Genomic DNA, 21,653 nt, shown 5'->3' on the forward strand with positions numbered 1-21,653 from the left:
TTGACGAAAGATGTTTTACTTGTTTTAGTATACTCTGTTTTAGAGGGAAAAGCGCAGACTTGTAATGCATGTGGATCCGCGCAGTGGCGCTGAATTACCTCTCAAGGCATTTGTACAAGTGTTTGCAGAGCAGAGGCGCAACTGGGAACTTGCAGGCTCACTACTAAATCTCACAGCAAATCCCTTTAGCTGCGAGTTGACAAGGCTCGACTGATCTCTGAGGGAAGTTTCAGGAAATGTAACAGGTGGAAGAGCCGAGAGAATGAACTGTGGGCTGCCGTGAGTGTTTTTAGACTTAATAAATAGAAACCAGGGTTTCCATTGAGCCGGTTACATTAATCAGCTGTCATTATGAAAATATTTGACCCCTTGTCTGTATGTTTGCTCCTGTTTATCCAGCTCTCGTTAGCGTCCCGGGCTAGCTGCTGCTGTGCGTGCTTGAAGGTGCCTGTAGGAGTCGGACAGGGAAACAACTGCTGCGCGCTGTTTCACACGGTTAGTACTCTCCTCTCACTAACACCTATTGTATTTTGCCTTGTTATCGCTTTATATCCGCTCACACAAGCTGCCTGGAGTCGAGTTTAAATGTGAATATTGTCATAACAAGCAGCAGTCAGTAGGTTACTGTGTTCATCTATAGAGAGACATTGTATCTCACGTAATGTAGCTGCTCAATGGCAAAATAAATCAGATAAATCTTATATACTCAGGTGTAGTTCTGGGGGGGAAAGAAGATACAACTGTACAATCTAATAATAAGTATGTATGAAGTTTGTTGTTTGTTGACAGAGTTGGAAATGTGTAAATCCAATATGTTTATTACTGAGGTCACAGTTAGAGGTGGTGTTGTACTGAACTACACTATATATTGAGAAGTGTTTCTAATTTTTTGTCCTTCCTTCCTAATTAAATACACGAGGGGGGCTGAATATTACAACACCACCACCGACTATTACCTCGATGCTAAAACGTATAATTCAATTAACACCTCTGAACCTGAACATTATAGGCAATATAAAAGCAAAATTTATGGCCGAGCTGATGTATTGGATTACATTAGATTGTACAGGTGTACCTAATAAAGTGGCCACACACACACACACACACACACACACACACACACACACACACACACACATATATATATATATATATATATATATATATATATATATATATATATATATATATATATATATATATATATATATATATGTGTAGAAAATATGACTGGGTTAATTTGTGTCCATTCATTTATTTGCCACAGGTCAGGTGGCACCATGGATGACAACAACCTGAGTGATTCCAATGTGAAGGTGGCTGTTCGTGTGCGACCGATGAACAGGAGAGGTGGGACTAATGTCACTTTCTGCAGTTATGAGTTGGACCGTACGGCTGCTCATTAGTCAGGGTTTTACGGGTCAAACAAAGGCACATTTTTAGCAAACCCCCGTCCAGCTCCAAAAGGGGACTTATAAATTCTGATAAACACCGTATCTGCACTGTTTGTGAAGCCAGGGCTAATTTGTTGTTTTCGACAAACAATAGAGCCTTCATTCCTCAGAGTCAGTGTTTTTCTCCATGCTCTAAAAAAGGTCTACTCTTTGGAAAAGGTTTGACAGGGCTGCTGTGGGAGCGGGAATGGAAAAACATGGAAAGGACAGTGACATCACATTGTGACAGGAATGAGACTATTTAATGCATGACATGTTTTACGCACAATCACTGGTCTAAATACCACTGATGACAGCTGAAGACAGAAATGTCAGCTGACGGATTTTTGTGTGGCAAAACAAACGTCCTTTAATTTCATAATATATCACCTTTCCGATTGGACTTCCTGCAGTGGTTTACAAACTTGTAGTATGTCTTTCTAAGTGACGTGTAACCTTGACAAGTCTCACCCTACACACGCTCCCTAATTCGTGCTCTGACAGGAAGTTCCAGGGCTGTCCCCGCCTTTTAAAAAAAAAACAAAAAAAACCCTTTGAGGTAGGAATGAGGAACAAAAGGTGTGACCCTGCTTTTCCTTACTGACTGCTCAGAGGGAGTAGTGAACTGGTTGTAATGTTTGCACAGGCGAGTCCTGGATGAATCATCATCAATAAAATTTATTTCCTGCCTCACCATGTTGGGCTGTGTGAGTTATGATCACGAGGAACAGGCACACACACACACACACACACACACACACACACACACACACACACACAGTCTAAGCCACCTGTTATTCTGTGATGAGAGTTGTGTCAGTGACTACTGTGGAACATTACTATGAGCAGTCCTTTCATGCTTTATTTCTATTAGAGCCCTTTTACAAAAGCTATTTAACTCACTGTGCATTTCACTTCCTGTTAAAAAACTCCTAAACTGCTACATAAGTATTTTGATTAAAAATGCAAAATGTGCCGACTTGTTTTATCTCCTTGATTTTTTTTTTTGTTTCTGTCCAGAAAAAGACCTGAAGACAAAATGCGTGGTGGAAATGGAGGGGAACCAAACTGTTTTGCATCCAGCCATCACCAACGTAAACAAAGGAGATCCTCGGTAAGCAGAGGAGTTGCACACACGCTTAGTTTATCGCTTTGTCATCAGTTATATGCAAAACCGTTCAACGTTCGAAAAGGGGATTTAAAACACAGTACGGTCAGCTGCATTATTTGTTTGGCTTTGTCAGTATTTCATGATACATTTTAGCAGGTTGAAGTGAAATATCCTTTAAAATAATAATATTGGAGCTTTTAACAGGACGCCGTCAGCATGCAGCAGTTCTCTTTTTTCACCAGCGGCCCTTTGGCAGCTCTTTGTCATAGGTTGCATATACTGTATGAATGAATGAATGAATTTTTTATTATTGTGTCATGCATATAGCTGAGCCCAGCCTGCATGAGGCTACAAGACACCAGAAATTCATACATGCCAGGAGCAGAGTGCTGTGTATACATTTCCAAAAATACAGAAGCAACTTAAACAACTTTCACTGTCACAGCTTCAGAGAAAAATCAAAAGTCACTGGCAATAATATATACTATACACTACCTGAGAAATGAGGATAAATACTAATTAAATAATCCACCTTGCCTTCTTTTCAAGGCTGTTGAAACAAAGTTTGCAATTTTTGATCATCATCCAGAATGTTTCAGGGTTTCGTTGAGCCGTTTCATGGAAAATAAACTCCTCAATCATCATAATTTGCACAGTACAAAAGAAAATGGGACTCACTTCCTATTTCACCCGAATCACACAACTCACACAATCAGTTTCCCTCCCAAATGCTTTGGAATTTACCAACCTCAGTGGTCAGAGGAAGAATACCAGCTCTCAACTGTGCAACTGAAGGTCTTTGGCTTCTTGATAAAAGTAATATAACACATGATTCGGGGTCAAACTTTTGTTTGTTGTATATGTGATTTGCATGATGTTCCCATTTTAATTTGAGTAACTTTTAGAGGCCTTTAGCAGTTAAATCATCCATAAATGGACAGTTGAGAGCTCTGGAAAAGCTAGTTAGGGATTTTTCTTTGGTATGCAGAACATTATTTGTTTGATTATTAGTGAAATACAGTATATCATGTGCAGAAATGAGCTAGCATCCCTCCAAAGTCCCATTCAAGTGTGCACACACACACACACAGTATTTACAGTAAAGTAGTTCCACTAGCTTAATAGCCTGCACACCACTGGCAGCACCTAGTGTATACAGACTCTAACCAGTCCGTCTGGTTAGCACCTAGTGTTGCATGGTGGAGATTTAGATCCCACCTTCACCCCGCCCTTCCTCTCTTTTCCTTTCTTCGTCCTTCCTCTCTGTCCTTCCTGCATCATTCCTCTCTTTACAAAGGGTGTGTCTGTTCCAGCTCAGTCCTGCTCAGGTAGTCGACTGAAGGGAACAAGAGCAAAAGAGGTGGAGAGAGTCAAGATTCAGATACTTTAAAATACAATTCATGCATCCAGTCTGTGTGGAAATGTGTCTTTTGTTTTAATAGCAAAAACAATAACAAAATGACAGATGTTGCGGCTGCAGAATGTGTATTGACTGTGCTAAATTGAAAACGTGCCACTGTCACTTTCTGCGGTTCTGAGTTGGACCGTACGGCTGCTCATTAGTCTGGGTTTTATGGGTCAAACAAAGGCATTTTTTAACAACTCCGTCCAGCTCCGAAAGGACTTATAAACCCTGATAGACATCATATCTGCGCTGTTTGTGAAGCCAGGGCTAATTTGTTGTTTTCGACAAACAATAGAGCCTTCATTCCTCAGAGTTTTTTCTCTCCATGCTCTAAAAAAGGTCTATGTTACTGCTATTTGGAAAAAGGTTTTGCCCGCACTGCTGTGGGGAGCAGAAAAACATGGAAGGGACAGTGACATCACATCCTGACAGAAATGGGACTATTAAATGCATGAACACTGACATGTTTTACGCACCATCACTGGTCTAAATACCACTGACAACAGCTGAGGACTGAAATGTCAGCTGACAGATTTTTGTGAGGCTGAACAGGAGTCTGTTCCAGCTCTCAGGTAGTCAGTTTCTTTTGACAGAAGGGAACAAAAACAAAGGAGAGAGTCAAGGTTCAGATTCAGTAGTTTAAGATACGATTTATGCATCCAGCCAGTGTCTTTTTGTTTAATGCAACGATAGCAAAACAGTAACAAAATGACAGATGTCGTGCGTGCAGAACGTGCATCGACTTTGCTAAATTGAAAACGTGCCACCAAGCATGTTTTGTATGTCCTCTTATATGTTGTTGACAAAGCAGTCCAGTCCTCCTCTCCTCCTCCTGTAGCAGTCAGCCAGGCAGAGCAGTGCAGGTAGATGCTCCCTAGAGGGTTTTGGCCCCTGCTCAGGTTACCTTGTCTGGTTAATATGCCTTGGGGCGATCCCCCTGCGGGCCTGACAGTATGAATCCCTGCCTTTGTTGAAAGAGAGAGTCTCATATTTCATAGTTATCCTATGCATTTTTTTGTGTGTGTGTACATTTGAGTGTGTGTCTCTTCTGCCCCGACATGCTTCAGCTGCCGTATGTTTCCCCTTTGGGGCTCGATGTGAACAGGTTTTGCCAGCTGCATGTATCACGGATTAGTATGTCCATGGTCCCAGAAGGCTCATACAGACGCAGAAGTGCAAGAAGTAAACTGATTTGACCCTGTCTGACAGCCAGAAAGCAAGCTGTTTGAACTGGAACCAGTTTTTTTGTATAAAGACGCTCTTGATTAGTTTCTCAGTAGACATTATTATGTTGTGAGCATAATCTTTCTCACACAAAAGCTTCAATTGTAGTGGGAGTCACTAACTAGCCAATTCCACTAGATTTGTGCTTAGTCATCTCGCTGCCTGACAAGTTTAACTGAACTGCTGCATGAGAGCCTCGGGGGGGGGTGTTAATATGTAACGGCACCCTCGGTTGCTGCAACAGGTAATACAGCAGGTGCTGTCAGACCCTCAAGATGGTTGAGATTAATGAAGCCTTGTTGCTGCTTTAACTCCACTTATTAGCAGTTAGCGGGGTTTGTAAAACTATATTCCACACAAATTCCACTTTACTGCATGTGCTGCGAGCCGCCCTTGAAGTTATGCTGGAATACTTATCAGCCCCTGCAGAACAGTGTTTATAGAACGAAACAGAAATTGTGAGGCTTTCTTATCTGGGTTTGGTTTTGATAACAACTGCAGTTTGAAGGGCTTTTTTTTTTTTTTTATCTGTTTATTGAATCAAACACATTTGCTTTCATATCCTGACTTTGAAAACCGCTATGCATCTCTAATGTGTGATCGTCCATCCAGAATGGCCCTGTAGTCTCGAGTTACAGAAATCTGGGATTGTCTGGCTGATTGTAACATAGTGTAGGGCCTCTATTTTGTCGGTCATACACTTAATGACCTGCCTTCCTCCACCCCCCCCTCCCCCCCCTCTCTCTCCTGTAGTGACTCCTTGGTGCTGCGGGGCTCTGCCAGTTATCTCAGGAATGTCCTCGCCAGCCCAGGAGAGGACAGGACTTAATGTTGCTCTTTCATGAACCGGCCAAGTCTTACATAGGGAGGCCTTGTTTCATTACAGCCCACCATGTGTGGCCATGACTAAATTTGCAGCCTTTTTTTTAAACCCAAATTGATGTGTTTGCCTGAGTGAAGACTTTGTTAGGAGTTATGTTTGGTACTGCGCTTCAAATAGGGCTTCCCTGGAGACCAGGGGGCCTATGTTTAAATATGATTTATCGTAACATGTCCGACATGCATATACAACCAAGTTTATCTTTGTTATTCTTCAAATGAGACTACTTTCAGATCTTACACTTCAACTGCTTACACACACTTGAACCGTCTTCACCGCCATTTCCACCGACGATCCACCTTCTTTCATCTTTTACTTTTTTAACAGAAAAAAATAATTTCATCTCTTACTCTTCCAATCACAGTTCAACTGCTTTCACCATTTACACGTCAACTGACTGTTCAACTGCATTTATCTGTTTCTCTTCAGTTGACATTTTAACTCCTTTCAGTGCTCACACTTTGACTGACACTTCAAACCCTTTCAGGTTTCAGGTCCTCACTTTTGAATCAACAAGCCAACACTTTAACTGACGTTGTCTTAGTTTCTTTCAGGACGTCCACTTCAACTGACATTTCCAGCTCAATTTTTCACAGTTCAACTCCTTTCAATGCTTAAACTTCACTTAAATCTTCAACTCTTTGTACCACTGTTAGCACTTCAACTACACCTTCAACCAATCCAGTATTTCAACCATTTCAAATGTTTCAACTGCTAAATTTCAGCAGCATTTTCTTCAGAAAACTTATATTTATAATTATATTTTACAATTTTCTTTTATAATGAAATATTTGTGTTTATTCTAGCTGTTTTTTCAGCTTTTAATACTACATTGTAATTAGATGTCCTTGCTCCAGAGTCTGTAGTCTGAACTGTCATCTCCTTGAATGCTCGACGGCCTCCTTAACTTTTCCTGAAAGCTGCGCTAAAGTAAAGCTTGCGAGAAAAGTTAATGTTACAAAAGTTCAAAATGAACAAAGCGGATAGAAAACAGCTCAAAATGGACGTAAACACCACTTACATGTATAACACTCTCTCTCTGTCGCTACCACTTTGACTAGTTCTGATGTGGTCTTTGATATTTTAAGAATTTATGGTTTTGTTTATTAAATCTGATGCAGGAATGTGCATCAGAACGCCCTAGATATGAAGGGTACTAAGAGATTTAACATCCATTGTAACCTTAACATCTAGCATTGCTTTCATGCATCTGATCCAACCACATAAAACCAAATTTCATGTGTTCTGCTGAACCTTAAAGTGATGACTGATAACGCCATACAGCTGCACCAGAGTAGAGAACATGTTGGATAATTAAATTTGACGTCCGCTCGCTGGAATGTGGTGATTTGGTGACTGATGCACGGGATACTGTTGTTGGCTGCGCTGCTGGGATGAAGTGTTTTAATGCGCCCCGGTAAGAATGCAGAGATTTGGGCTCGGCTGGCGTCTCTGGGACACCGACAGACTCTTACTGCTGCTGAAGGTCACATTCCCCACTTTATTCGCAATGAGCCAAAAAGGATTAGTCACCATGACAGATTTTAAAGCTTTGCTACGATTAAAACACCCTTGACTCCGTATCCTTGAAATTCTCCCTTCTAACTATTTGCCAGCTCCGCTCCTTCCTGTACCGCAGTGTTTTTCTGCTTTGATACTGAACATCAAGTATCTGTTGAAAGACAACATCGCCGTTATTTTTCCTGAGTCAGTACGCGAGCATAAAGGGAACAGTGTCATGTTGAAGGACATATCAACAGGCTGCATGGCTGCATTTCAACTTCTATGTTAGGAGATATACTCTTAATTAAAGGGAAAAAAAACAACATTAAGTGTCTTTTTATGACACCGAGATCGTCCAGAACAGCTTCAGTTCTCAACTGAAGTGGTAAACAGCTCAACCAGTTTTTCTCTTTTCAGTTTGCTTCACTTAATTGATTATAATAGGAGGCCTGAGGGCAGAATTCATAAGAGAAAGAAGCACAAAATAAACAAACATTTGGCAAAAAATAATGCTGAAATGTTTTTTTTTTTCCTTTAAACCCAGAACCATCTATCAATCCTGCAAAATGAGCTCGTGACTCTCGGGTTGGGAGTGGCTTAAAAGTTAGAGAAGCAGTCTTGTGACTAAAAGGTCAATGATCTAACACTCCTCAGACTGGATGGGAAAATATTGGTGGGAAAAATGAAGGAGTAACTTTCTCCCTACATTCAGTAACTACTACCTGGACAGTTTCCAGGTGGGACTGTTTTTAACTGTGTGTGTTGCTGAATCAGGACTCAGCTTCAGCATGAACTCTGTCTCTGTCGTCCCCCTGCGAAATGTTTTCTTGACACGTTTTAAGCTGGATCAGAATGTCAGATGAATGAATATCGCTAGTATATAAATATTCTCATACGTCCTTGCCTCGGCGAGGTCGCTCGCTATGTTGTGTAAATCCACAGGCCTGTGATAGAGTCACGGTAAGATTTAAAGTCGTTTTTTTTAGGTTCATTTAAACACCAAATGTTAACTGATTTTAATTATTTAATGTCCTCTCTCTTCTGTCCTCAGGAATCAGCCAAAAGTGAGTATTAAATTAAACTCTGAAGTAAATTATATTTTAGATTAAAGTCACACAAGGTTATCTTTCAATGCACTAATTCATTCTTTAAGTTTTTTTCATTGTAAATACAGTATATGCTGATTAACAGCTCATTCTGCCAGATGCTTTAGTTGCTTTTAGATTTAAATCCACTATCTTGTGTGTTCTCAGGTTTTTGCCTATGATCACTGTTTCTGGTCCATGGATGAATCTCAGAAAGACAAGTTTGCAGGTTGGTACATTTTCACAGTGTCACTGTATTCGTACTCTTGCCAGATCTGTGTGTTCTGTTTTTAGCTCGTGTGTAACTTCACTGCCTGGTGAGTCATATCTCGAACTTATCTCCCCGCATAACGTTTCCTGATATTCTGAACTATTTATGGAGTCGAATAAAGGGACTGTTTCAGGCTCATGATGGAGAATTACGCATTGTTTACTTCTTGATTAGTTCTGTGGTACTGAATATCTTAAATTAGCAAAACAATAATATTGCCTGGAGGGTTCTTAACATTGTGAAGGGTTTTAATAATTCAGCAGCCGCTTTTAGATGTATTGAATCTGAACAAAATGCCCACCATGTCTATTCTGGGCAGTGAGTGTTTACTTGTATATAAAGAGAGAAAACAGTAAAGTTGTGCAGAATCTGTGAAGAACCTGAAGAGGTAGTTTTGTGGAGGTCTGCAGCATCTCCTGCACACTGCTTTTGTTTTTAATCTTGAATTTATAGTTTATGTTTTCAGTAGCAGACTAGCTGGTAGTCTCTTGAAGTGTGTGTGTCTTTTTTTTATGTCTGTGCAGGTCAGGAAGTAGTGTTCCAGTGTCTTGGAGAGAGTCTTCTGGACAATGCCTTCTTGGGCTACAACGCCTGCATCTTTGCTTACGGACAGACAGGTAACATTTAAACCTCGACATGCCAGAATTATATGTAACATTAACACAGTAGAAGTCCTTTAATATGTTAATGTTTAGTAAGGGTGCAGTCACACCTGCAGCTTGTTTAGTGAAAGTTTACTTGTTGTAAATTGTGTGTTTGGTTCATTTATAGTTGATGTTACAGCAGTTTGATTGTGGTTTTTCATACATTACTGTTCTCTTTGATTATGCTTATTCCCAGCATGCAGTGCTCAAACAAATTAAGCACTTTGATTTAAACAAATTAAAAGTGCTGAAATTTTCTCTATTAGACAATTTGCCACCATGATGGCTGCTGACTGTCTTCGCTCTAGTAAACAATCTAATAACCTTTGACACAGCTGTAATAAATAACTAATAATGGCTGAGTTCTAATCAGATGTGCCAGATCAAGACTCTGCTTTAGGCCTTTATCACAGCAGATCCTAAACCAAAAGCACAGGTGAAACTTCTCACACAAACAACGGCTATGCTCCATTTACGTGTCCCAGTAAGCGAAGCCGGCGAAGCCCAACACGCACCACACGAGAACCCCTGACACCTGCAGTGATGAGTCATGTTATTATTTACACCTGCGCGCCGTGTCTCACGTCCTAACGAGGCATGAAATAGTGCTTTTATTAAAGGCAGGTGCACTGAAGAGGTCAAGGCACGTTGACCTTTCCAGGTGTCTTGTCAAGTTATGATCAATCTGTTGTTCTAGTCACATGGAATCAGCAGTTATACGTTTATCATCCTGGAGAATGTGTTAAAAAGCGTTATATTACACTTTTTATCCCTCACACACACACACACACACACACACACATCGGGAGAGATTTGGGGTTCAATGTCTCGGTCATTTGAGAAGACATGCAGAAATAGCTCAATATGAGCCGCAGTCCGGACTGATCTTCGTCCTCCGTTCGTGACTTTCTAAGCATAACTCCAGGCTATCTGTAACAGCATGAGATTTATTTATATATTCAAACATTTCGGGATGATTTTCTGACCTCGCTTTCGATCCTCTTCGCTCACGAACAAACCAAACTCGGAAGAGCTTAAAACAAGCGTTCAATTTGACGGCCTTGGGTTTGTTTGTTTGTTTTGTTTTGTTGTTGTTGTTGTTGTTTTTGTTAGTGGGTTTATTTTTGTATGTCTCTCTCATCTGAATCTCTGCCTTGAAGAAACTTGTGTTATTCTGGAGTGTTAATTTATACTGTAGTTTATTTATGCTTTTTTTTTTTTTCAGAATCATTAGCCGTACTCTCCAGATCTGTATTAATTAAAGATTTCGCCTTTTTTTTTTTTCATTCAAATAAATAAAATCTTTCGGGTCCCAACAGAGAAACATGTGCATAAAGAGACCTGCTTTCTTAATTTCTGTTTATTTATTCATATATGTAAACTTTTTATTGTTTTTTTTTATGTTTAAAGTGACTTACAGTACCAGTCAAAGGTTTGGACAAACTTTCTCATTCAAGTGAACAGGAAGATGTGTCCAGATGTTTGCAACTTATGACATTTTATTGATTGTAATTATTATACAGACAGAAACAGTGCTCTGCATGTCTTCAGTATACAAAACAAATCCAGACATTTGTTTTTTTTTCTCCATCTACTGTGCCTGTGTGTCCTCAGGCTCCGGGAAGTCGTACACCATGATGGGCTCAGCGGAGCAGCCCGGTCTGATCCCTCGACTCTGCAGCTCCCTGTTCAGCAGGATCGTGCAGGAGGCCCGGGAGGGAGAGACCTTCACCGTGGAGGTCTCCTACATGGAGATCTACAACGAGAAGGTCCGGGACCTGCTCGACCCCAAAGGGTGAGGAACTGTTTAGTCTAGCTCACTTTAAAATTAAGTAATATTTCATTTAGTGACCCTGCATGTGATGTCTTTGGACCCTGCTGCTGCTCTGTTTTGATACCAGCTGGAGGAAGTGCGTCATTAAGGCTTCAGTGTGGGTTTTGTGCTTAAGTAAATGAATATCTCATGTTTCCAATGAGTTGAACAAGACTGTATTTAATGATAACCGTCTCCTCAGGAGTCGACAAGCGCTGAGAGTGAGAGAGCACAAAGTTTTGGGGCCGTACGTCGACGGCCTGTCTCGCCTGGCCGTGGCCAGCTACAAGGTACTGCAGGGTTTTCTTTATGAGCTCTAATCTAATTACTGCTGTGTTTTTCTTTTACCTTTCATTACATCGTGCTGCCGGAGGGGGAGGGGGGGTGGGTGGGTGAACAGTTCTTTCATAAAGGACGGGTACAGGCACGACATCTGTTTGTTTGTGTTGTCTCTGACAGGACATAGAGTCCCTGATGTCAGAGGGAAATAAATCTCGCACCGTGGCGGCGACAAACATGAACGAAGAGAGCAGCAGATCCCACGCTGTGTTCAACATCATCCTCACACACACACTCATGGACCTGCAGTCTGGGGTAAGACACACACACACACACACACACTTAGCAACACCAAACAGGCTCATAAACCCTTTTTAAAAAAAAATAAACCTTTTATTATCACCATAGATGTATAAATTATACTGTATGTTGCTATTGATTGTTTTCTCCAATTAATCACTTAACTGTTTATCCAATAAAATGGAGAAAAATACAACTTTCCAGATATCTATCTCATTTTTTTAAATTGACAGTTAATGTAATATCATAACATGTTTTGTCATTTAACTCACACTTCTACAGCAAAGGTCATCCACGAATCTGTTGAAGTCATCTATGAATCTCCAGAATTGCGACTTGTCTTTAATAAAGCTGTCTCATACAACGGCTGGAAAGAAGATTGAAGAGATTTTAATATGATGGTTGTATTTTTTATTTTTTTTTTCTCCTGTGTGTGTGCTTTTATGCATGTCGGCTCCAGACGAGCGGAGAGAAGGTGAGCAAGCTGAGTCTGGTGGATCTGGCCGGCAGCGAACGGGCAGCTAAGACCGGAGCAGCGGGGGAGAGACTGAAAGAAGGCAGCAACATCAATAAGTAAGTCAACTGAAAATAATAAAAATTAAAAAAAAAAAAAACACATCACAATACAAGACTTATAACCCTCAGTGATCCAGTTTTTACTTCCAGGAACTAAATTAAGTGGCCAAGCAGTTTTTCCTCAAAGGGGATTACTGGCTGTTTGTTTTCTGTCTGGAAACCTTTTATATTTAGTCACAGTCACTGAAAACTAATGTGAGTCTCAACACTGTCAGTGATTTGTAATTAGCCTTTTCAAGCTGAGAATGCCTGGATGACTTGTGGTGTTTTTTTTTCAGGCCTTTTTCTTTTTCACTGTTTTGTTCTTTGTCCTCCCCCTCCTCCTCCCCCCCTCATCCTCCCCTCTCTCTCTCTCTCTCTCTCTCTCTGTCCCTCCCTCCAGATCTCTCAGTACTCTGGGTTTAGTGATCTCGGCCTTGGCTGATCATGGAGCAGGGAAGAACAGGAGCAAGTTTGTTCCCTACAGAGACTCTGTGCTCACCTGGCTGCTCAAGGTACAAAGAAGAAAAGACCGGACGTTCTCGATACAGGATAGATCCCACAGGAGAATAAAAAGGAGAATGATTTCTCTGCATCTTCAGCTTGTAATTCTACTGATGAATTTGCTTCTTTTGAAGGCTCATAATGACCTTTAAACCAGATATTCTACCTTGTGTTCTCTGCATGTCTTTCACCGACGTCCTTCGAGGCAATGGATGATATTTAAATCTCCTCGAGAGACTTATTACAGGTCCTATTTTGTCAGAATACAAAATCCAGTTTCTTTTGTACTGCATTCCTGCTTTAAAACACAACAAGCTTCTGAATACAATGTGCATTTTTTTAATCTAAAGAAACTGGACCTCCCTGATTAATTAATTTCCTGATGTGCTTTTTTTTTTTTACCTATTAAGTTTCAAGGCTCTGTCGGTTATTTTCATTAGCTCTGCTCAGTCAGAAAAAGGCTTTTTCAGCTTAGTGTCTTTAATTTGGGTTTTTTTTTAAATTAGTCTTTAATTTGGCTGCAGATAGCATTGTGATAGTGTTAAATGTAGCTTTCTAAAAAACCTGCAGGAACCCTGATTTCCCCCCAAACACAGTACGCTCATTAATCATACCCCTTTCACTTATTCAGTAATTGTTTCTCTAAACCAAATTAGCAGCATTTCTTTATTTTGCACAGCGCAGTCTGAGGTTTTTCCATTACTTTTGTGTCGACTTCGGTTTATCACTGAGGTAAAAGCTGTGTTTTGCACCTGCAGGACAGTCTGGGAGGGAACAGCCGCACCGCCATGGTCGCCACCATCAGCCCGGCGGCGGACAACTTCGACGAGACGCTGTCCACCTTGCGTTACGCCGACAGGGCCAAGAACATCGTCAACCACGCCGTGGTCAACGAAGACCCTAACGCCAGGATCATCAGAGAGCTCAGAGAGGAAGTGGAGAAACTGAGGGAGCAGCTCACCGTGGCGGAGGTTTAGATCACTTTAGCTCGTACAAGTAAAAAAAAAAAAGATTCAATCTTGTTAAAACGTGGAAATTGCATCTGGTTTAACATGTATTGCATTATTGTTTTCTTTATTACTTAATACTGTTGGTGAATAAGATCATAAATAAGGAGGGAGTGTAATGCAGCTTGTGTTCCTCTCAGTCTATGAAGGCCCCCGAGCTGAAGGATCGACTGGAGGAGTCTGAGAAACTGATCCAAGAGATGACAGTTACATGGGAGGACAAACTCAGAAATACTGAGGCTATTGCACAGGTAACACACACACACACACACACAAACACACACAGGTACTTCCACACCAATTTCCCCTCTAGAGATTAATATTAAAAACGTTAATTGTACTTGTTATACTGAAACAGAACTTCATTACCTTTTTTTTGTCGATTTTCACACAGAAGAGACACATTTTAATCAAACCGAGGAGATAAAATCAAAAATGTGAGCCTTTTCTCCCATTCATTCAGTCACACCGAATGAACAGAACTTAATTCGACTTACGCCGACTCATTCACGGAGCATTATCAGTAAGGAGATTATTTTCACAGTAGTCTCGGCTCAGCTCCTTCTGTTTTTCTCCTTCCTCTCTCGGGGCATTTCTTTCATCGAGCAGCCAAATATTAGAATAATCAGCTCATGTGTTAAATACGGAATATGTGTTTCTTGTAAGGAGCGTCAGAGGCAGCTGGAGAGCCTGGGCATTTCCCTGCAGTCGTCTGGCATCAGAGTGGTGGATGACAAGTGTTTCCTGGTCAACCTGAACGCTGATCCTGCCCTCAATGAGCTGCTGGTTTACTACTTGAAGGTACTGGACACACACATGCATAGAGTCTAACGCTGTATACAGTACATGCACAGAGATGCACACACGTGTTTTTTTTCCCAAATTGTGAGTTTTATGACCATCTTTCCTCTATGTGTCCTCCGTCCAGGAGCACACACGTGTGGGCTCAGCCAACTCGCAGGACATCCAACTGTGCGGGATGGCCATCCAAGCTGAGCACTGTATCATCGACATCACAGAGAACAACGGCGTGATGCTCACTCCTCACCGCAATGCTCGGTACGTACTCGTATCACAGAAAGACGGACTCTGTGGATGCAACTGTAGACACGGTTTGTCTGTTGCACATTCACATCAGACATCGAACACTAGATGGTAAAAAAAAAAGGCCTTTTTAAATAATTATGACACTTCTGGATAATCCCTAAAATTTAAAAGTTTAATATTAAGTAAGCCTTTAGACAAGTTGGGGAACATTTCAAATCAAATTTTACAACACCTGACAAGATGAGGAGGAAAATATGCAATATTAAAACTAATACCTTACTTGAGGAATATGAACATATTTCTACCTTTTGACAGAAGGGAAAAGAGTCAAAGAAGCCAAAGTAGTCAAATGTTAAATGTTGTATAAACGTCTGCCGTCAAACAAGATCTTTGCCTAAATAAAATAGTCTAAAACTTGGGAAGAAATATGATTTGAATTAGGAATTATCTGATCTAAGAATAAGTAAAAACGACTACAAATCTGAGTAGCATTCAATACGCATCGATCGGTACCAAAAATACTGAGGTTCAATACTCAGCCCTATTGGCTGGAACGCTGCACCGACCTGAAATGGAGAAATAACTATAAATATATACTGTATATTGAATTTTACAAAAGATTAATGTGCAACTTCTTTGACACTGGCAAGGCCACAAGGAGCTGTTTTTTTCAGTTTTATTAATTATGTTTTATGTGTGAATAGTGTATCATCACCTCTCACTTCTCAATAGTTTCTCTCGTGTTTTTATAAATCTGTATTTTCCCGCTCTAGAACGTGTGTGAACGGTGCCGTAGTCACCAGTCCAGTCCAGCTTCATCACGGAGACCGAATCCTGTGGGGAAACAACCACTTCTTCAGGTCGGTTTCAACTAGAGAGTGCTGAGGTGTTTTTATTTCTCACACTATCATGTCTGGATGGCATTTATTTATTTATTATTTATTATTTACATGTGATCACAAAGTCCTCATTGTGTCTCTTCCTATTTTTCACTCGCCGTCACACTTCCTCTTTCTTCCGCTCACTCTTTCTCACATACATCCGTACACAACTGCCACCTGTTCACACACACACACACACACACAGGATCAACCTGCCCAGACATATGGCACACGCAGGGGGTGAGGATGAGGATGGTGGCGCTGTGATGAAAACCTGTTTGAGCACCGACCGCCTGGAGGTAGACTTTGACGCATCCAGCGACGTGTCGAGCGAGTTGAGCTTCGGCTACGAGCACGCCCAGGCCGAAGTCATGATGAAAGGCATGGGCAACAATGGTGAGTGAGACCGAAATGTAGAATAGTGAGGAAGGTGCTCTCCATTGATAAACAAAATGAAAGCATTCTCATTTGAATATGCTGTAATAAAATACAAGCTGATGTGTGTCAGTCAACTTCTACAAGGCCTGTTTTTTTTTTTTAGGTTTGCAGATGTGATGAAACAGTGACAGTGCATTATTCATCATTTAACTCATTTAACTGCTGAACACTTCTTGTGTCAGAAGATCAGAAATTCTACAAAAAGGATCTTAAAATCTATAAAAATGTGTGCTTCAAATTACACTATAACAATAATGCTTAATAAATGTTTAGATTTGGACACTATTATCTGTGGGAAATGTTGTTGGAAGTGATTCATGTACATGAACTATTTACTCACCATGTTACATATTCATTGAAAGAAGGATTAAATAAATGACCAATGTAGTTCTATAAGAATTTAAGATAAGTCTGCCATTATTTCATATTTTTCTTAGTTTATACTCAGCTGTACTTTTTGTTTTGTGCTAATTAGCAAATGTTAGCATGCAAACACATTAAAATAAGATGGTAAACAGGGAAAACATTTTTATCACTAATAAAACTTGAAATAAGAAAACAACACAGTAACCAGGTTACTACAGTGCATGTAAATGCATTCTCCAATTATCTGCACAACCTGGAGTAACACACCAATTCTCACTGTGAGCATGTTAGCATGCTGATGTTAGCATTTACCTCAAAGCGCTGCTGTACCAAAGTACAGCCTGTTAGCATGGCTGTACACTTAGTGTTTTTACAAAAAAGGCTCAGTAATCTACTAAAACAGCTGGGCACTGTAGTTTTTAGCAAGTGTCACTCAAAAAGCAGGAAATTGTATATTTGTTGGGGACACACATGCTGCACTAGTTAGTTTACAACAGCAGGACAGCATTGGATTGACTCAAACTACACTACAGTGTGTGTTGATTGTAATGAAAGAACATGTCACCCACCAAGTGCAACAGTGTGGCTCATTCAACAATTGAGCTTTATGGCACCGGGGAATATCAGGCTTACAAGGATCAGTCCATCATTGGTTTTGGTATTTTCATGGTATTTCTTGACATTAAGAAAAAAAAATCCTTAAAGTTAACCTGGTCAGTTCTTTATTACAGCTTTAAAAAAGCATGATAGTCCATCAAGTTACTCCAAACAGCGTGTGCGGTACAATCCAAATGTTTAGACCCCCAAATGATTGGGTGTGAGTCCACAAATTCAATATTTACCCCATTATCTCCTGTATTTTCCACAATGTTCTGGTTGTGTGAAGGTTGAAGCACTCGGTCAGAAGACTCTGCTTGTCAAAACAGAGAGAACGAGGTAAATATTTGACTTTTGGACCCACACACTCTTCCTCTGTTTGAGGTCCCTTGAAGCAGTTTCAGGTAATATGGGGGTGATTAGACAATGTCTGAATGTTCAGTTTGGGATAAACAATTCCTTTAACCTTTTGATATCAGTTACTTACCTTAACCAGCTCTTTGTCCGTCACATCTTTCACATCTCACATCTCGTCATCCATTCCTCCTCCTCCTCCTCCTCCTCCTCTTCCTCCTCTTAGACCCTTTGCAGTCAGTGTTACAGACCTTGGAAAGGCAGCATGAGGAGGAGAAGCGCTGCGCCTTGGAGCGCCAGAGGCAGATGTACGAACAGGAGCTGCAGCTGCTTCGCCGGCGGCTCACCCCCGAGAAACCCCCCCACCTCCTGGATCTCACAGGCCTGCCGCCCAGTGCCGCCGCCGCTGCTGCAGCCGGGTCGTTACCTGGCTCCCACAAACGCATGCGGCGCTGGAGTGAGGACAGGTGAGATACAACTGGGCGATAAGCAAATTTTTACTATGTGGCTAGAGATATCCTAGATGCCTTGTTGACCTTGCATGTTTGTGGTTCAGAGAGGCGATGATGACTCGCAGCCTGCGGCGTCTGAGGGAGCAGATAGTTCGGGCCAACCTGTTGGCTCAGGAGGCCGGCTTCATCGCAGAGGAGCTCAACAAGAGGACAGAGTACCTGGTCACTTTGCAGATACCTGCTGCCAACCTGGACGCTAACAGGAAGGTAGGGTAGAAGACTTGTGTGTGTGTGTCTGAGCCGAAGAGAGAGAGAGAGAAAACATTTAGATTTGCTGTTTTAAACATCAGTTGTCTGGTAGGTCATTTCCACACAGGAAGTAATTATGTGTTTTACATTTTCTGAAAAAAAGAAAAAACAAAACAGTGGAAGTGAGTAGTTAAAAATCTGCAATAGCCACCGAAAGCACAGAACAACCCAAAACAAACACATGTAGTCATCCAAAAAACCTTTCAAATTCCAGAGTTGTTCAGGAATATGATTAACAATAACACATTCATACAGTAGTAATGCATTCTGTCTCAGTCCAGCATGAAGTTACTCATGTATCTCTCTCTCCTTTCATAGCGTGATGCGGTGCTGAGCGAGCCGGCCATCCAGGTTCGCCGTAAAGGTAAAGGGAAGCAGATCTGGGCTCTGGAGAAGATGGAGAACAGGCTGGTGGACATGAGGGAGCTCTACCAAGAGTGGAAGGACTTTGACGAGGACAACCCTGTGAGTAAAAAGAGGGGGAAATGAGAGCCATTTGACACACAAATCTGATATATAATGATTACATGATCTGTAAAATATGTGTTGTTTTTTCAGATTAGTATGTGGAGAGATGTGAATTGATATCTGTGGTAATTTAGCTGCTTGCTTTCATTTGTCATTTTGTGTTCCTGATGGATTAAACGCTAAATAGCAGAGAAAACACGGGCGAACATCCACCTTTACTCAGTTTATTGAAGCAAACAATTTGAGATCTACACCAAAAAGTCCTGATCGGCCTCCTCCTGCTGTGGTTTCTGTATTTACACAAACACTAAGCTCCACCTTGAAGTCCGACCACTCTTCTTCCTCCCTCACCCAGGTGATGCGTTCCTATTTCAAACGTGCCGACCCGTTCTTCGACGAGCAGGAGAACCACAGTCTGATCGGCGTGGCCAACGTTTTCCTGGCCTGCCTGTTCTACGACGTCAAGCTGCAGTATGCCGTCCCCATCATCAACCAGAAGGGAGAGGTAGGAGCCCCCACTGGTTGGACTGGTTGTCCTTTTAATTTGGTCGGTTTGATTTTTGATTTGGTAATTTGGATGATAGCCGATTAAATTTAACCAGTTCTGTAATTTATAGATCAAATACACCTGTTCTTTGACCAATCTAGTAACCGTTTTGATGATTAATTGATCCATTTAAGCATTCAAATGTTAAAAGTCATGACAAATTAGAGCCCAAAGTGCTGTTTTAAAATCACTTACAAAGGGCAGAAAAACAAGCAAATACAGTATTTACATTTTGGGAGCTGTAAGCAGGAAATGCTTTGCGCCCCAGTAGCTGAACGGTTACTGCGCATGTCCCTGGTTCGAATCCAGCTGGTAACCTTTGTTGCACGTCATACCCATCTCTCTCTCCTCTGGTTTTCTTTCCACCTCTTTGCTGCCCACTGTCCAATTAAAAAAGACAAAAATACCAAAGAGATAATCTTAAAGCAGGAAATGCTTGGTTTATTTTGACTTGATAAATCTCTAAAGACATAATTTGATTATTTATATCAGCATTAATATGTAATTAACAAATCATCCTATGGAGGTATACAGTGCTGCTATGTCATGAGCCTATTTCAGAGCCTCATTCAGCTCATATGGGGGGGAGGGGGTAAGCTCAATTTATTGATAAAGAAGTGAAATAGAAGAATAAAAGTGAAAGCCTGCAGCCACAACCATAATTAATCACCATCTCGCTGGCTCTGTGTGTGTGTGTGTGTGTGTGTGTGTGTGTGTGTCAGGTGGCAGGTCGGCTGCATGTGGAACTGTGGCGAGGAACAGAAGGCTCGGAGGAGGAAAGTTCAGGACAGTTTGACACTTGGCAGAGCAACGCAGACGGAGATCCACAGGAGCGCAAACTGGACTGTGTGGTGAGAACATGCACATCCATATTTGCTTATTTTTCATGTGATTTCAGTTATAAACGAGCCAAATACAGAAAGATATTCAGAAAAAACCCCACCTTATAATCTCAAAACCCTCTCTCTCACTAATATATAAGTCAGGATGCTACATGCAGTAGCTGTTCGGTAGAAGTGAGTGTAACTTCAGATGAAAGTATTGCCAGAGAGAAAATAGTTCCAGATTAATAATGGATCTGGCAGGCGTTCCAACCCACTGTACTGTGAAATGTGACAAGTTTAATTAACTCTGGGTGAGGTTTATATCTCAGTTGTCTTTTGCTTCTGATGTCTTATGATGATAAACTCTTGTCTGTAGGAGAGAGCCAAACTAAAATTAGGGCTTTACAGACTTTCTAAAGGAATGTCAGATACATTATTCAGTTGAAACACCAGCAGAAACCACAATGAAAAATATATATAATATTGTTTATTTCTACGTTGTTAACCGTGTTTCCTCCTCCTTCTCCTCTTCCTCAGGTAAAAATCCTCCAGGCCACCGGTCTCCCCCGCCACCTGTCTAACTTCGTCTTCTGCCAGTATCACTTTTGGGGGCAGGAGGAGCCCGTGTTCATCGCCCCGGAGATGGCGTCGTCCAACTCGTCATCTGCCTCCAGAGACCCTCAGTGCACGGTGGTCTTTGACAGCGCCAAGGTAACACTTTCAGTGGAATTTCAACAAGGGAATTAGCTATTTTTTTATCACCAACTGTAGTCTTCCATTAACTTTTTGTTTCCTATCATAAGTAAAACATTTGACCTGATCTTTCCTGTCCCTCTTTCCATTCGAGCAGTCTTATTCTCTTATCTCTTCAGGAGTTGTCGGTGTCAGTGTCGGAGGACTTTGTGGAGTTTTTGTCCGAGGGGGCGGTGGCCATTGAAGTGTACGGCCACAAACAGGCCAACCATCGCAGGAACCTGGCGCTGTGGGACCTCGGAGTGATTCAGGCAAAGACCAGATCCCTCAGAGAGAGGTCCAGTTGATCCAAACACACAGTCTTCAAGATTCATTCAAAAAGCAAAACGTCTGTGTTACTGGGACAAGGAGAAACATTTATACACAGCGTAGATATTATGTCTGTAAATATTTGTCCTAATTTGCAGCATGTGAAACTAATATTGAAACCATTTGAAAGTATCTCGCTGTATGCACGAAGATACACAGCTGGATTTGCTCATTGGCTGTTTCTCCATGTTTTTTACTGCACAATCTAAGCAAGCAGCATTTTCTACAAAGTAATCTTCATAGTTTACTCCTTTCAGTGTGCTGCTGAGATGCAACACTGCAGATTTCAATTTT

At 41.2% G+C, this 21,653-nt stretch overlaps 1 protein-coding gene across 4 annotated transcripts in view; it reads left to right on the plus strand.

The window, feature by feature from the left end:
* The first annotated feature begins 179 nt into the window (after window positions 1-179).
* The window catches only part of LOC122999961 (kinesin-like protein KIF13B), a 35,663-nt gene continuing 14,189 nt past the window's right edge, over window positions 180-21,653 (plus strand). For 3 of the 4 annotated variants that reach the window (XM_044377354.1, XM_044377355.1, XM_044377356.1), the window contains exons 1-25: window positions 180-279; window positions 400-495; window positions 1,268-1,350; window positions 2,454-2,547; window positions 8,608-8,620; window positions 8,810-8,870; window positions 9,437-9,529; window positions 11,171-11,351; window positions 11,572-11,659; window positions 11,829-11,963; window positions 12,409-12,521; window positions 12,907-13,018; window positions 13,766-13,978; window positions 14,155-14,265; window positions 14,681-14,815; window positions 14,943-15,073; window positions 15,835-15,921; window positions 16,148-16,338; window positions 17,924-18,164; window positions 18,254-18,416; window positions 18,777-18,923; window positions 19,282-19,431; window positions 20,196-20,324; window positions 20,835-21,008; window positions 21,170-21,327. In XM_044377354.1, coding sequence (XP_044233289.1) covers window positions 1,281-1,350; window positions 2,454-2,547; window positions 8,608-8,620; window positions 8,810-8,870; window positions 9,437-9,529; window positions 11,171-11,351; window positions 11,572-11,659; window positions 11,829-11,963; window positions 12,409-12,521; window positions 12,907-13,018; window positions 13,766-13,978; window positions 14,155-14,265; window positions 14,681-14,815; window positions 14,943-15,073; window positions 15,835-15,921; window positions 16,148-16,338; window positions 17,924-18,164; window positions 18,254-18,416; window positions 18,777-18,923; window positions 19,282-19,431; window positions 20,196-20,324; window positions 20,835-21,008; window positions 21,170-21,327 — 2,990 coding nt within the window. In that variant the 5' untranslated portion in view covers window positions 180-279; window positions 400-495; window positions 1,268-1,280. Of the gene's footprint in view, window positions 280-399; window positions 496-1,267; window positions 1,351-2,453; window positions 2,548-8,314; window positions 8,517-8,607; window positions 8,621-8,809; window positions 8,871-9,436; window positions 9,530-11,170; window positions 11,352-11,571; window positions 11,660-11,828; window positions 11,964-12,408; window positions 12,522-12,906; window positions 13,019-13,765; window positions 13,979-14,154; window positions 14,266-14,680; window positions 14,816-14,942; window positions 15,074-15,834; window positions 15,922-16,147; window positions 16,339-17,923; window positions 18,165-18,253; window positions 18,417-18,776; window positions 18,924-19,281; window positions 19,432-20,195; window positions 20,325-20,834; window positions 21,009-21,169; window positions 21,328-21,653 lie in introns of those variants that run through there. The other variant, XM_044377357.1, reaches the window with a different exon arrangement.

This window comes from Thunnus albacares, chromosome 16, assembly GCF_914725855.1.
Source record: "Thunnus albacares chromosome 16, fThuAlb1.1, whole genome shotgun sequence".
In the NCBI taxonomy this organism is placed as follows: Eukaryota; Metazoa; Chordata; class Actinopteri; order Scombriformes; family Scombridae; genus Thunnus; species Thunnus albacares.